At 40.6% G+C, this 15,774-nt stretch overlaps 1 protein-coding gene and 1 pseudogene across 1 annotated transcript; one reads left to right on the plus strand and one right to left on the minus strand.

Moving 5' to 3' along the window:
- Positions 1-532: 532 nt before the first annotated feature.
- On the minus strand, positions 533-4,120 carry LOC121970766 (protein DCL homolog, chloroplastic-like). The gene is made up of 3 exons (XM_042521700.1): positions 3,747-4,120; positions 1,317-1,431; positions 533-950 (listed from the first exon to the last, which is right to left on the minus strand). Exons 1-3 carry the CDS (start codon positions 4,067-4,069, stop codon positions 786-788), a joined length of 603 nt encoding a protein of 200 aa, XP_042377634.1. The 5' UTR covers positions 4,070-4,120; the 3' UTR covers positions 533-785.
- A 142-nt stretch (positions 4,121-4,262) lies between these two features.
- LOC121972696 lies at positions 4,263-6,052 on the plus strand (annotated as a pseudogene).
- Positions 6,053-15,774: the final 9,722 nt, after the last annotated feature.

Below are 15,774 nucleotides of genomic sequence, written 5' to 3' on the forward strand. Positions count from 1 at the left end.
ACCAAACAATAATTTTTTTTTTTAGAAAATAAAAAAAATGGGCCAACCAAATGCTCTCAAAAATTTACCCTCATTCATGTTGATATATCGTCCGATAACCTACTCCTTTCTTGCCTCCTTGAATAACACTTTGCTTTAAGTTCTTGGTTGAAATTCCAAAGTTTTGGTTGAAATTCCAAAGAGATCTATATTCTTCTCTTTCACCGTCTTCTTCTTAGCTTTCTAGAAAACCATGAGATAAGAGTTGATTGTTGTTTTCAAGTAACTCCATTCCTTATGTTTCCCACCTCAGTTGGCTTGATCTCAATGGGATTACACACTGTAAAACCCAATTTGAATGTAACAGAGATTAACATTGATAACTTTCTCAAATTTGGCAACTTTTTTTTGAGACAATTAACTTTCCACAATAGTTTGCATTCAATTAAATACAAAAAAAAAAAAAGTGGCATTACATTCTATATAGTCAAGACTCTTCACCCTCTAAACAACAAATACAATCTACCAGAGTTCATTTTTTTTAGCAAACAAGTTCAATTCAAATGATATTAGAGGAACTCCTTCAATTTATTCATTCCCATACAATATGATAAAAAATGTGACTACACAAAATCCTGTGCTCTTATTGTATCACAAGAAATGCACACTAACTGATCACTTGAAAACCAGCTTCTATTCATCCGAGAACTCAGGGTCACTCTGACTGCTATTTCATGAATAAGAAAGACTGGCCAGATCTTCGTAGATGATGTACAAAAAATCATATGGCTGCAGTTAATGAACCTTCAGTTGCGTTTCAAATGCTCACCAATGAACCTTTCTGCGTGCAGTGGGTACTTGTCTCGGATGTAAGCTCTAAGACACTTCTGATACGAGAAGTCTATCCAGCCACCATCAGTTCGCACGACAAAGAGGCATCTTGAGTGTTTGAATTGAGGATGCCGATCAACCTTTACAAAATAATTTTAGTCAATGTTGTCATGGATTTATTAACATGTTGACATCAACTCACTGGTCATAAACAATAACATTTCATTGAAATATCAAACTCTACGACTTCCATCTTCACATTATTTCTGCTTGTTTTATTGTTTACGAAACAATTTGAAATGATAAGCATAATAAATTTTAGGTAATTTTATTTAACTTTTTTAGCTAATAATACTTCCATTGTGAACTATGTTTTTCCTGCACAAGCTGATAATTTTCTTAATGTATGGCAGTGTAATTTGCTCTGCAAAAACAGTGATCTGCCTTTGTGCCTCATGACAATGTTACATCGATTAATAAGAGCAGTATCAATAGGTTCTACTAACCATTATATAATCAAGGCCACAACCAATCTTATCTTCTGAACGAGGATGGTATCTGAGAAGTTTTCCTATGACTTCTTTTTCGTCTTTGGCACTCAAACGCTCACCATCAAAGTATCTGCAGGCCATCAATTTACTAGTGTAAAAGTATTATAAGCAAATTGCACAAGACTGTAGGTGTCGGTATGGAAAACCGCCACCACCTAAAACAAATTTATGACAACTCATATTAATGTTATAATAACATTTGCCATTCCTTAAAGGCTAGTCCTCCTTTTACTATTTACAGTTTATGCTCTCTGAATCCTGAAAATACATGTAATTTTTTTTAAAAAAAATCATGAATGATATTTATCAACTCGGTCAATTTTGTGACTAAATAAAGTATAGAAATCCTTAAAAACTCTAGGACAAAATTCATATTATGGGATTAATCAACCAGAATAGTCAGTGAACAAAATAATTGTACCCTATCTATCTCATTCTACATTATTGTATCAATAAAGTACAAATGCCACTCTTACTCAGATAAGCCATAAGCAGTACAATAATTAAGTTCCATGAAGGGATTCCTTCTTCATCAACTGAACAACTAAAATCCATATTCCTTGTGAAACTTCCTGCCCACAAGATTGATTTGCCTTTGTAAATTGCACATGTGAAATGTTAACCATGAACTCTCATTAAAATCTTATCATTGAACTAATAGGACTTGGATGGAATTTACTATTTTGCAAAGGACCTAATTGTAATACTTATTACTAAACCTAAATATCACAATTTAGGGCTGTTAGGAGTCTTCCGAAAGAAATTTTCCCCCTTCCTCCATGGCTGTTCTATCTCTATTTCCCTTAAATCAATACGATATCAGAGCCTTAATGAGGCCCATCATCATTCGCTTATAAAAGTCCTTCAATCTCCTCTAGATTATACATTAAGATGCATCTGACCATATAAAAGGTTCATCAAATTCTTTTGTTACATATTTTCCTTATTTACATAGAGAAAAAGTTTGCATTGTTGATGACATTTTTCTGTATCTACCAAATGTGATAACAATGCAACTTCATGCTTTCAATTTTCTTGTCTTGCATGTTTTTAGCTTTCCAACTAATCTTTAGTCCATTACTCCATTACTAAAGCACTTAAGTGAATATTTTTTTTCCCTGTCATTACGTTCTCCAGAAGTTACAAATAGGGGAGACGATTAACTTAGGTTGAATACACAGTGCCTTTTATTACGTGGGTAATATAAAACAATCTATAAATTCCAAAGCAATGATTGCTTTATTTGATGGAGGTTTCCAAAAGAGTGGCAATTTCTACAACCATAGGCTCGATCATTAATCTTTCTTAGTTTCACAACTAAAAAATTTCTTTCACAAAGATTGCAAGAAAAACATATTAATATGTGATGCTTGCCAATTTGCTAAGCATGTAGAAGTGTTTGTCCTACTTCTATGAGCCAAAGAAATACACTTTCATATTATGGATATAGATGTTTGAGGTGTTTGTTATATTGCTTTTGTTTTTGGACACAAGTGGCTTGTCGCCTCTTTGTTTCTTTAATAGGGTGATCTGGATTAATTTATTGAGATATAAAGATAAGGTGTGTGTTGTTTCAAGAAATTCTAGATGCTTGATAGTCAGTTTGCTTCCAAGATAAAGATTCTAAGTTTCGATAATGAGACAAAATTCACAAATAGGGAATTTTAAGAGAATTTGAAAACTCATAGGAACTTACATCAAACTGCTTGTGTTGATACCCCTGCTCAGAATAGTGTTGATAACAGAAAGAATAAACATTTATTATAGGTAATTCATAATTGAAACATTCCTTGGGATTGAAGTTGCTCGATCTTCATATGGTATATTTCTCTCACAAAAAAAGTGTATGCTATATCTATTGTACAAATAACAAATGTTAGATTGTAAATTTAATGGAACTCCAATTGATCAAAATCTTATTGCAAACAGATTAATTTACCAATCACATACTAGATCTGATACTACTGTGTTGTGGGCATTGTGAGGATCATGCCGAACAAAGAACCTAATTGTGCTATTCATTGTAATTTGTAACCTTTACTAGGTCTAGATATTATTTTAACTGAAATATGATAATTTAGAGTTGTGAGCAGAGTCAATGATAAAGAACTCTCACCTTCCCTATTCTTCCATAGCTATTCTATCTCTATTTCCTTTAATCAATGATGATCATGCCATCATCTCATGTTGTTAAGCTCAACGAACAAGAAAATTGGGTTCAAAGATACAGTAAACACAGTGAGAGCAAGCCAAGCCACGATCCTATGATTTCATTGGCTTCCAGTTGTAATTCAACTGATACTGACTGACTAATTAAGACATCAAATGTATCCTAACAGGGCAAAATCAGAGGTCATATTAACCCTAATTTTGGACGAAAAGTACCTGTCGGAGTGGAGAATGTGCTTGGTGAGCATCCTTGTGGGTTCGATGTCCCTCAGGATCTCCTCTTCCGCATCCTTCCACCGCCTGTAATCGGGATGCAGGTTCCACGGAGTTCCATGTAGGGGCTTCAAGGGAGGTGTGGCCTTGGGGCCGCCAGAGGACGAGGCCGGCGCGCCCTCGCCTGCCGATGCAGCTGCAGGCGGGGATAGGGGTTCCACCGCCGCGAGGATCCCCAAGGCGCAGCGGCGGGGGAGGGAGGCTGAAGCCGCGCGCAGCGCTGGGACGCCCCGTGGGAGAAGGAGCGCCAGGGCGGAGGAGGCCATTTTCCACTATGAGCGCGTGGTGGGAGCGGACGCTGGAAGGGAAGGTGAGCAGCGAGCAGTGAGCTATCCGTTGCTTAGTGGATCGGGTTTGAAGATGGAACATATTTGATCCAACTAGACCCGTTGCAAGTCCGTAAGGTGAAAGAAGAAGCCTATTTCCAGTCCGCCGGTGCATCTCACCGCAGAAAGGTAAAAGAAGAGGCCTCTGGATCCGGACGACAACGACGCCGCCGCCTCGCTCCGCTCTGGCTGCCCTGAATGGGCCAATCCGCCTTCACCACATCCTCCAAACCGCCCTCCTCAACCTCCTCGCTCCGTCGCTCCAAGTTTCCTTGCTTTTCCTCCTTCGCAGGTTCCGTCCCGGCGACCCGCATCCGGCAGCCATCACGGAGGGAGAATCCGCGTTCCATCGAGGGATCACACCGCTGATTTACGCGACGACTGCATTGCCTTCGTCTTCCATTTCTTCAACTCTGCCGACCGGAAGAAGTGCTCACAGGTTTGTCGTAGGTGGCTCGCGGTCGAGGGCCGCCCTCCTGGTAGCCGCGCCGTCCATATTTGCTCGATTTGACGCTATTACCAAGTTCGCCCTAAAATGCGACCGCCATAGTGAGAGCATCGGCGACGAGGCTCTGGTGCAAATCGCCTCACGGTGCCGTAGCCTCACTCGGCTCAAGCTCCGGGCCTGCCGCGCTGTGACTGATGGCGGCATGGCTGCGGTCGCCGAGCACTGCCCCGGCCTCCGCAAGCTCTCCGTGGGATCTTGCACGTTCGGCTATGCAGGCGTTGACGCAGTTGTCCAGCGCTGCCCTATGCTGGTGGAGTTGTCCATCAAGCGGCTGCGTGGCCTTCCCGACTCATCCTCCAGGGTGGAATCCATCATTGGCGCCGCCTCCCTCTTTACAATGGCCAGTGCTTTGCTTCTCTAATCGCTGGATCCTCCAACCTAAAAACCCTAAAACTTAACTCCGGAGATTGGGACAGGCTACTTGAAAATATTGCAGATACTGGAATTGTTGAGATTCATCTGGAGAAGCTTCAGGTCAGTGATCGTGGCCTTGCCGCACTTTCCTTGTGTGATCTTGAGATCCTTCATCTTGTAAAGATCCCAGAATGCACAGACGATGGCCTTGCTGCTGTTGCCAAATGCTGCCCTCTCCTCCGCAAGATCCATATCGATGGATGGAAGACCAATCGGATTGACGATGAAGGTCTAATAGTTGTAGCAAGGAAGTACCCCAACCTCCAAGAATTGGCACTTATTGGGTTGAATCCAACAGCCAGAAGCATGGGGCTTATAGCAAGCGATTGCCCAAAGCTGGAACGCCTTGCCCTTTGCAGCAGCGAGACCTTTGGGGATCCTGAGATCATTCGTATTGCCTCCAAGTGCATGGCTTTGAGGAAGCTGTGCATCAAAGGCTGTCCTGTGTCTGATCAGGGAATGGAAGCCCTTGCAGAGGGTTGCCCAAAGTTGGTGGAAGTGAAGTGAAGAAGTGTCATGGAGTGACATCAAGATGTGCAGACTGGTTGATGCAATGCAGAGATGGGATGCTGCCAGTTAATTTGGATGCCACTGGATCAGCTGAACATCAAGAATCCATCGGCGAGAATGGAGTTCTTGAGAATAATGAGCACTTGATTGGTCATGTTGGAGCTGTTTGTCTTTTGCCATCAAGGAGTTATTCCAGATCGTTGCCATGGAAGAGTCGTATCAGTTATTTTGCCAGGAGGAACTTTATATCATCTGCTATCCTGATGTGGTCACCTGGAAGCAATTATTCTAACCATACATGAACTGGGAAGCATCCCTTTCTTTTGTTTCTTACATTGTTGTTTTAAGTGTTTAAATTTGCATGTGAATTAGCTGATCATGACTAAGTTTGTTATTTGCTTTGCTGCTGCTCGTAAGCTATATATGATTACAAAAGCAAATAGTTGGTTTTGTTCTATCTGATTACGAAAGCAGATACTTTGTTTTGTTGTTCATACTCCAGTATCCTGTTTCTCCATGATTGCAGACATTAGTAGTTCATTCATTGGATGCCTCTTCTACTTACAATTGCTTGTTTGACATCATAAATAATTGATGGTTCATCCATGTTTTTCATAGTTGATCCAGTATATAAATACTACTGATTAAGCTTGTAACTGATGTTTGATATAGACATATAACCATGATATCCATAGATAGGCCAACAATCATAAGATATTGACTGAGATACCATGTCATGATTCAAACCTGTAATATCTCATTGAACAATTTTTTCATTCAACTGTGAGTTTTAGGAATGAAGAAAAACATCAGCAATCTTAAAGACATTTTCCAAAGAAGCTAACATGAATGAACAGAGGAGAAAGGAGAAAGTAGAAAGTAGGCAGAGATGCGGGTAATACTGACAGTGAGCGATGAGCAAATAACCTGGGATGGGCATTATGGTTCATTGAAACCTGTAGGAGTCTCTTTTGCAAGTGTCGTATGATGCAATTCTCAGGACTTAGGATGGACCCAATATGTCGCATAGTTTTTGGTGCAGGCTAAGCATTTTGGCCCTGCCTGCTTACAGCTGATCAGATCTGTGGTGCAAGGGATTCGATGAAGAGGAGCGAGGAATAAATGATGGGAATTTTGTTCATCCTTATGTAACCTTTTACTACCCAGTTAAAACTGATACTCTAATTATGACAAGGATAAAATACAAAAATTCCAACTTTAGTTAGAGTGAGACATAATAAAAATAAACCCTGACCCATTCTAACCTTTGAACTAGTTTATTGTATGTACTTCAGGACTATGCATAAGAGGCTTTGTTCGACTGGGCCTTATTTTTTTGACGAGGTAATCAACAAAAGTTCTAGTATATTTTTCTAGCATTTTCTTATCCGTCTCATCACAAAAATTACTTTAGAATATAAAACCTCCCGTCATCCATTTACTTGATTTTCCTAGTTTGTTTGGATCAATTTACCTCAACTCGTTTCCCTTGCTGATGATTTATCAGTTATCAAAGCAAACTCATAAAGGAACCCTAGAGAAGCAAATTGTCTGAACTGTGAGCTACAGAAATGGGCTATATCTATGAGCATCTAGTCGAAGCTTTTGATCCCCTTAATGTTCCTTTTCTATTTGTTTCTTATATCTCTTGGATTCAGAAGTTCATTTGCTGTACATTGTTTTTTCTTATATCTACTACTGAATTAGCTGGATTATTTCTCTTAGTGTTTCTATTGACCGAGATCATAAATTTACACCCTCAGTTCTCCTAGATACGAGTTGCCTTGAAATTGTGCTGTGTTTCTGATATCTAGGGTTGAACGAATGGAATTAAAATTCATTATGCCTTAATCAGGTCTTGTCTTCTTGTCCAAATTTTCCCCTTTATGTTGATGAACAATGCAGGGAGGTGAACAATTGGGATTAAAAGAACTGGATCCAGACAGTCGGACACTGCTTTCATCTACATTGTTTTAAAAAATCTCAATCAGGTGATTGCCGATGACGCGCTCAGTTTACATAGTCTTCCTACTAATCCATTCATTCCAGCTTATTGTACATAGTCTTCCTAGTTTCACCCTAAACAACACTCAAATGTCACGGTATTCTCAACTATTTACAAGCTTTCTATCCGATAGATTCATTTGAAAGTGGTCACACATTATGAACAACAAAGTTGTGGAGGGAGGGAACCATAGTTTGGTAGTAGCCAGCTACTATCATTATGCTTCTAGACCACAAACTTAGGGCACTACTTCACCTTCTCCGCGTGACTGACGAAAACTCACTCAACTCTACTGAATGAGCCTCTAGTTTTCATGCCAACCAGTTGAATATCATCCAATGTAAGCACACAAAAGGCCTCGCGGAGCCTTTAGCACTCGAGGAAAGCACTCCTAAATGATCGACTCAGTTTGAAAGTCCAAATTGCCACAGTTGTTAGTGACCACCACAAAAGCAAGGCCACAATAGAAGCAGCTTTTTTATATCCCACAATAGGAAGCTAAACAATGCCCCCATGGGCATAGCACATATGCTCGGGGGGTTTATCGTCCTGGTTATACCCTCCCACAGAAAATTTCAATCTATCTGTACCGGCAGTATCTTCACCTTTCACATTTGAGTGATGAGATCCACTGATCCTGAGTGGGACTCACCACTCAAATGTGAGAGATGAGGGCATTGTCGGTATAGGTAGGATCGAATTAACTCCCTCTCACTGAGGAGATTCTCACCGAGGAGATTAATGTAGAGTTATCAATTTCGGTTGGACTTATTGAGTTAATTCATCCTATTAAATAATTTAAATGAGTTGGGTTGAAATTTTATAAATTCATTTAAAGATGGGTTCAAGCGAGCTAATCTGTCTAGGCTCACGACCTATGTGGTTCGACTTGTGGTAAGTTTGAGTTGACCCGCAGGTTGAGAAAAAAATAAATTTGAAATTCATGTGTAGAATTATTTTTTATACTTTTTAATAATTATTTTGCTTAAATTTTTTTTAAAAAATATATACTTCTCTCATGCAAAATCAGATGACCGTAGCTCCTAGGGGTGTAATCGAATCGAACCGAATATGTAGAAAAATTTAAGGCTCAATTTCGGCTCGAAATAAGTATATTCGAGTTCGAACTCGATTCAAAGCTCGAAAAGTTCAAAATTTCTAGTTCGAATTCGGTTCGAATTAGGGCTCGGGTTCAAGTTCGGCTTGAAAGATTTAAATATGTTCGTGAACTATTCGAATTATTACTCGAAAATAGGTGTTCGAAAGGCTTGAAATTTATTTATTTAATATATATTTAACTTATATTAATAAAATATTAAGACTTTCGAGTGGATTGCGAACTATTAAACAATATAATTTGGATTTGAGTTCAGCTCGAAAAAAAATTCAAACATGTTCGAATTTAATAAATTCAAATACAAATCTAATATTTTTCGAGCCGAAACTTGAGAACCAACTCACTTCATTTACACCCCTAGTAGCTCCGACTGGAAGACCTAATCTCTAGTGTCATGCGACTAGCCCACAAGCTCGTGACAGACAAATCAGGCCACCCTTCTTTAGTATCGTATATCCACTAGTTTTTTATTTTAACATATCAATTGTAAATCTAGCAGTTGGGCGTCTGAGGTGAAACATAAAAAAAAACACAATGAGATCTAGAGTTCATCCTTCGATAACTATTAAGTATATTATAATTTTTTTACACTGAAAAATATTAGAAGGACTAATTATATCATCTTAGAAAATAATAATTGATATCTTTTGTGAATGTTAATTATAATAATTACAAATAGAGTTCAAAACCAGGATTTAAATTTAAAAAATTTAATCATTTCTATATATATTTTTATTTTTTAACGGACTAATACATTAACCCGTCTAATTCGCAACCAGACATATGGGTTAGGTTGAAGATTTTCTAATCCATTAAGATAACGAATTGATCCATCCCTTCAAATGACAGTTCATCACGAGTCGGCCCATCCCACTATGGATGAATCTGTTTGATAACTCTACAGTGACATAGCGTGATTTACCTATCTGGATTTTATCGGGTTGATAATATTGGACAACTTAATATCACTGGATTTTATAGAGCTAAACAGACATAGAAAACCCGAAGCATTAAGCTTCCACCATTAATATGCAGATGTGAGCTCAACTTGGAGACAAGATCATTGCCACTAAGACATCACTAGCTACGTGTCCCTCACTAGTTAAAAAAAAATAATTTATTAATTTAAATTGGAGTTATGTGTATTTGTTAAAAAAATAAAAACCATGGATAAGGAATATATAATCTAGCATTTGACCCTTTTGTTTTTTTTCTTTCGATCGATAATTTACGAAAGGATGCACGTAGATTTTTAAATTGATCAAAAGTCACATGTTACTCTTGATATTTATAAAAAGACATACTTTTTTCAGTACCTTCCCATTATACTCTCATGACAATTTTTCTTTTTTCTTTTATTTTCTCTTTCTTCTCCATATTCTCTCTTATGTATACAATCTTTCTTCTCTTTCCTCCTTTTTTTACATACATAACATGAACCTGATATAAAAATCATATTAGGCTCACAACATTAAGGGTTTAGCTGATTCATTTGAAAACATTTTAACACATTAAAAGAAGACAAAATAAGTAATGAATAACATCGTTGGACTCCTTATATATTTAGAAATCAATAAGATCTAAAATAGGTCTAATTAGACCAGTCTAAGTTCATTAACAGGTTTTGGTCAAAATTCATTAATAGACCTAGACATGGTAGATTGGACCAATTTCAGGTGATGTGAATTTTTGAGACTGTAAAAAGTCAAACAGTGCTATCCATTGCTTATTTCCGCATCTTGAGAGATGTTAAAATGTTAATGTAAGAATTGGTTTAAAAATACCAATGAACCTGATATGGAATTATATCAAATCCATATTGAACCTATATTGAACCTGATATAAAATTATATTAGACTCAATGTGGACATGAGATGGAATCATATTACAATAACAAAATCACAATAATAGGTAGAAACTATCAATATATAAATAAAAGTCCAATTTTGATTCAACTTGGTAATAGACATCGCTAACTCTCGATGTATTTTAAAATTTGTCTTGAATGAAGATTCAACTTATTGCATTTAACAACCGACATACAACGCAGATCCTTTTCCACTATTGTCTTTCTAGGAAAAAAATTGGTCATAAAATTTGTGCACAATTTGTGTAATAGTGCTTTTAGAAGTGAACATGAGATACATCACGCCTCCATCTTGTTTCTTTTTGTTTTTTAAATAAAAAAATGCCCACGCCAGCATCAAGCTATTGCAAGGCAACATAGATAAACTATATGATCGTGTCCGAAAACGATGAAGATAGCTAGTTGGAGATATGACTTTATAGTTAATCGTGTGAAGACCCCGCTCGATTCTACAAAACCAAGAACGTCAGTACTGGATCAGGGAAGGGGTCCCCGGCGTTAGCCCTTCGACACTCAAATCAGTTGCCGGAATAATAGAAACACGACAAAGAGAACTGTGGCAACAATAGAAGCATAATCACAGATAATGCATACCTTCTTCGGTACATGAATCCCCCTTTATATAGTATCCCTGCAATGGGCATGCACACTTATCAATGTACATGCACATTTTCATTAATAGAGCTTGCAAATCTCTGACATGACATTGAAAGCTTTAGCCGTACGATTTGCCAGTGGCGCATGCCCTGTTGTCGACGGCACTAACTCCTAGAAGGATATGATGAGATAAGCAAGGGGTCCCTCTGTTTGGCCGAGCGGGGGAACCGCTCGGCCAGGATTCCCACCTAGTCGCTCATGGTTGTTCTTCTCCACGGTCGCTCGACTCGGTAAGTTGTTCCTCATCCGGCTGAACAGGCGGTCCGGTCAGACTGTCCTTCATTTGGTCATCACAGTTGCGTGCATATGTTCTCCTCCCTTTAGTTGTCCGACTGATGGTGTGTTGCCTCTCGCCCGGTCAGATGAGCAAGATGGTCGGATGAGCCTTAGTGCGGTACCTTGATCCTGGGCCCTCCTGTTACTGAGTAGGACCATACTAATGCCCGATCAGACCCTTCATACCCGATCAACCCATTGCCATCCGTGGGCAACTTTGGTGACCCGGTGATTCCTATGATTGCCTTGACTTTGACCTCGACGTCAGCAGCTTTTCCCACCTTTAACTCCTCGTCGGTGTGCTTCTTTTACTACCACATCACAAGTCTTCCCCTCAAGTATAGTTGAAGGAGGTTGTAAGTCTGATTGACTGAACGAGCAGTGTCTTCAGCGACCTGTCCATCCAATCGGACATTTCGATTTTAGAGTCGTCGCTCGACTGACATATTCATTAATCAAGAGTTTATAGTCACCGCTCGACTTTAAATTTCGCCAATCAAGGGTTTATAGTCGCCGCTCGACTTTGAATTTTGTCGATCAAGAGTTTATAGTCGCTGCTCGACTTTAAATTTTGTCGATTAAGGATTTATAGTTGTCGCTTGACTTTGCTCAGAATTAGAGCCTCTGCTCGATTGTGATAAACACTAGAGTTGCTTTCTGCCATGGTTTAGAGTTGCTGCTCGGCTATGAGACGAATGACTATTCCCCAGCGAGCCACTCTATGACTATGTCTCCGCTCGACCGCTTCTCAGTCAAAGATTGTCGTCAATCGGGATGCTTGTCGACAATACTTAGCGATTTTTCCAACTTCCCGCCGCTTCCTTTGGCGAGTGAGTGCCTTATAATGGCCGTTGATGTCATCCTAATTTCTTGAAGACTGAGCAAATCTCCGACTACTAATGTTGAGCATGTCACCCATGCCCTTTAATTAAACCTCATTATTCCTCCATGTCGCCAAGCGCCACATGGCTCGCTTTTTGCCACCGCACGTTTGCTGTGAGAGGTGGATATATGTGATTGATGTGATAAGCTCCGTTTCAAATTCAACGGTCAGATCTTGGCTTTGTTTTCCACATCCCTCTATCGGATGGCCTAGAGTGGTCGTCCCCAGGGTTTATAAACCCTTATTCGTCGTCGTTCTTCTTCACTGCATCTCCTTCCTCACGCACACTCTCTGTCCTTTTTTTTTTTTATGAAAAGATAAATATATATCATCAAAATGCATAAACATACAAAAGTTCTTTTGATCCTGGAACCCCTTATGTCATATCTGATGAAGTATCATATCCGGAAGGGGAAACCATGATCATATACATGTGCTCACTCGTGTACCATCTCTCCATGTATCCTCTGCACATGCTAGATGTAATCTCGTCCTCGGTATCGGATACTGAGTTGAGGTATCATCCTGCAGTGTCTGCTATATCTGTCCAGCTGCTCATGTGTCCACATCATCACTGTCCACGCTATGTCTTGTGTCTCTTGGAAGCTGGTTCCCCACACCTCCTCCATGCCCCTCAAATCTCCCATGTGTCCGCGCATGCTCTCTGTCGATTTTATTCTTCCTTGTCCATCGGCGACAATATTTCTTAGTAAGATTTTTCTTCCTTTGTTCGTCCACTCCTTGATTTTCATCGACTTTCCCATGGTCGCCGCTTCTCCTCCTTCTCCGCCTATCACCAGACTGTGGTATACTTCCATAGAATCCAACTTCAATGGCGACAAAATCACTCAAATACAGATGTCCTATGGTATCCCTGATGACTACCAAATAATTATTACCATTACATATGCACACCCACATATGTCGTCGGACGATTGCGTTACCTTTTTCAAAGACTAATTTTTGGCCGGTCTGCGCTTCTTGATCCACCCATTCTTTTCTGAATTCTGTGGATACTTTCATATTCCTTTGCCCCAATTAGTGTCAAACTCCTTTAAGCTTCTGTGCGGGGTGATAGTCTTATTTCGCCTCTACGGCATCCCGCTCATCCCACACATCATTCATTACTTTTACTATCCCAAGCTCTCTGAGACGGGTACTTATCTTATACAGGCTCGAGTGGACGATATATTTTTTTGATAAAATACATTTTTCCAACAAGCATTGGAAAAAGCATTACTTTTTTGTTTGCATTCCCGAGCGGCCCTCATTTCCGACCGGCTAACAAATGGAGCTAATGAAACCTTTCACTCTGCGCAAGTATCACTGGGAGCTGACCTACCTCCAGGCGGCCTCTCATCTCACCGGTCAAAGGTATCACATACATAAGCTGCTGGACGAAGGCGTTTTGTATGTTTTTGGCCTAAGTCTCATCCGTTGTCGGCTATCCAGTTCATTAGGTAAACTTTTTCTTCCTATATCGTCTTATAATCTAACTAATTTCACTTTTGTTTTTGCAGTCGAAGTCATGTTGAAGTCCTTGTTAAGCGGCAAGAGCAAGCTCGATGATGTTGAGATCAATGCTCATGGTGCGACCGAGTTGGAAAACGATGGACTTTTGCCGTTTGGAAGTTCAGTTCATCAGACTGATGAAGCGAGCCGAACGACAAGGAGTAGCGTCGCTGCTACCACTGGGGAGCTCCCTCCCGTGCAGCCCTCCATGGTCCCGGTGGTCGTACTATCTATGTCATAGCTGATTGAGTCTGCGAGTTCTGACGAGCCACTACTTCAACACCAACAGAGAAAGAGACTTCGCTCAGAGTGGACTTCTCGCTCGAGAGCCTCAACACCGGCGCCTACGGAAGTGCATACTTCTTGACCCCCATCCGAGAGAGGCGAGAGTTCATCTTCTGTCGTCCCTGAGAGGATGGTTATTTTGTCAACGCTGGCTTCGTCCGACTGGTCTCCATCAGTGCTTGCGCTTCCGATCGATACACTTTTAGCATATCCGGTTTCCTTTTTTTCCATCATTGGCCGATCTAGGGGCTCCTGTCTCTACCATCTGCCCTCAAAGTCCAAATAAAAGGGCTAGGCAACTTCAGATATGATGGACCATAGACACCTATCAGCTCTAATTCACCTAACTGATGTCTGGCGCTCTCCAGGTGATGACACGCCCCGATCGCCCTAGCACACAATCCACATGCAAGGTCTTTGGCCTAAGCCTAGCAGATGCTGAGAGCAGGGCGATGACCATTCCGCCCAGAGAGCTGGCTAACGGCTTCACTCAAAAATCCACCATGGTAATTTTACGTTCCACCAGAGCTTTTATTCGCTTTTGTTACACTATTCTAATTCTTTCTTCATACAGTTCTAGGTGAAGAGTTTGATGATGTGCCAGAGGTTGACCTTCCTTGAGTATGAAAATAAACAACTAGGGGTCCCGCTCGAATTGACAGGTGCATCCCAAGCTACTATTAAAGCGCTCACCGCTGAGGTCGCTCAGCTGAAGGAGGACTTAGAAAGGTCTTTCGAACAGCTGGTGGGCTCCGAGTAGGCGCTATCGGCAGAGAAGAATAAGAGTCAGGAGCAAGCTCATCAACTCGAGCAGCTCAACAAGAAGGCCTAGAATTTTGACTCTAAAGTCAAATTGGCGAACACTCAGAAACTTCGCGTCATAGAGGACCCGGAGAAGAAAAACCTGGAGGCTTGAGCCTTGGATAAGAAGCTCAAGGAAACTGAGACAGCTCTGTCGCAAGCGCGTCATAGAGGACCCGGAGAAGAAAAACCTGGAGGCTTGAGCCTTGGACAAGAAGCTCAAGGAAACTGAGACAACTCTGTCGCAAGAACAATTGAGCCGATCTGCGAAGCAACAGAAAATTGTTAACCAAGATGCCGAGCTAGCTAAAATCTCTGAAGGTCGAGCTAGCTAAAATCTCTGAAGGTCAAGCTGAAGACGTCCAAGGCCCAGCTGGCTAAGGACGAGCCCGCTCGGCTCGAGGACTTCTGAGCCATGTATCTCCGATTGGAAAGCTTCAACGAACTCTTCTCCAATCAGATTCTATGGCTCTTCGATCTCGGCATAGCCGGCACCGTCGGGCAGCTAAAGGATGGTGGCCACTTGTCTACTGGTGTCTCTGTTGAATCAGTTTGAAAGAATGAGCTTGTGGCCTCACTCACCGAGGAAGCCGTTGCTAATCTGGATTAATTTTTCTTCTTAATTTCTTGTTAGATTTTGGTACTTCCTCCTCGAAGTCTTCCAAGTGTGAATCAACGTTCGACTCCAGATAACATTCCATCCTTGAAACTACCAAATACTAATCCATGCGTCCCCGCTCAGTGATTTAGCATTTCCATTTAACTTAGTTACCCCATGTAATAGTTTAAATCCCATGAGTCGTGGTTGAG

Source organism: Zingiber officinale, chromosome 4A (assembly GCF_018446385.1).
Source record: "Zingiber officinale cultivar Zhangliang chromosome 4A, Zo_v1.1, whole genome shotgun sequence".
NCBI lineage: Eukaryota > Viridiplantae > Streptophyta > Magnoliopsida > Zingiberales > Zingiberaceae > Zingiber > Zingiber officinale.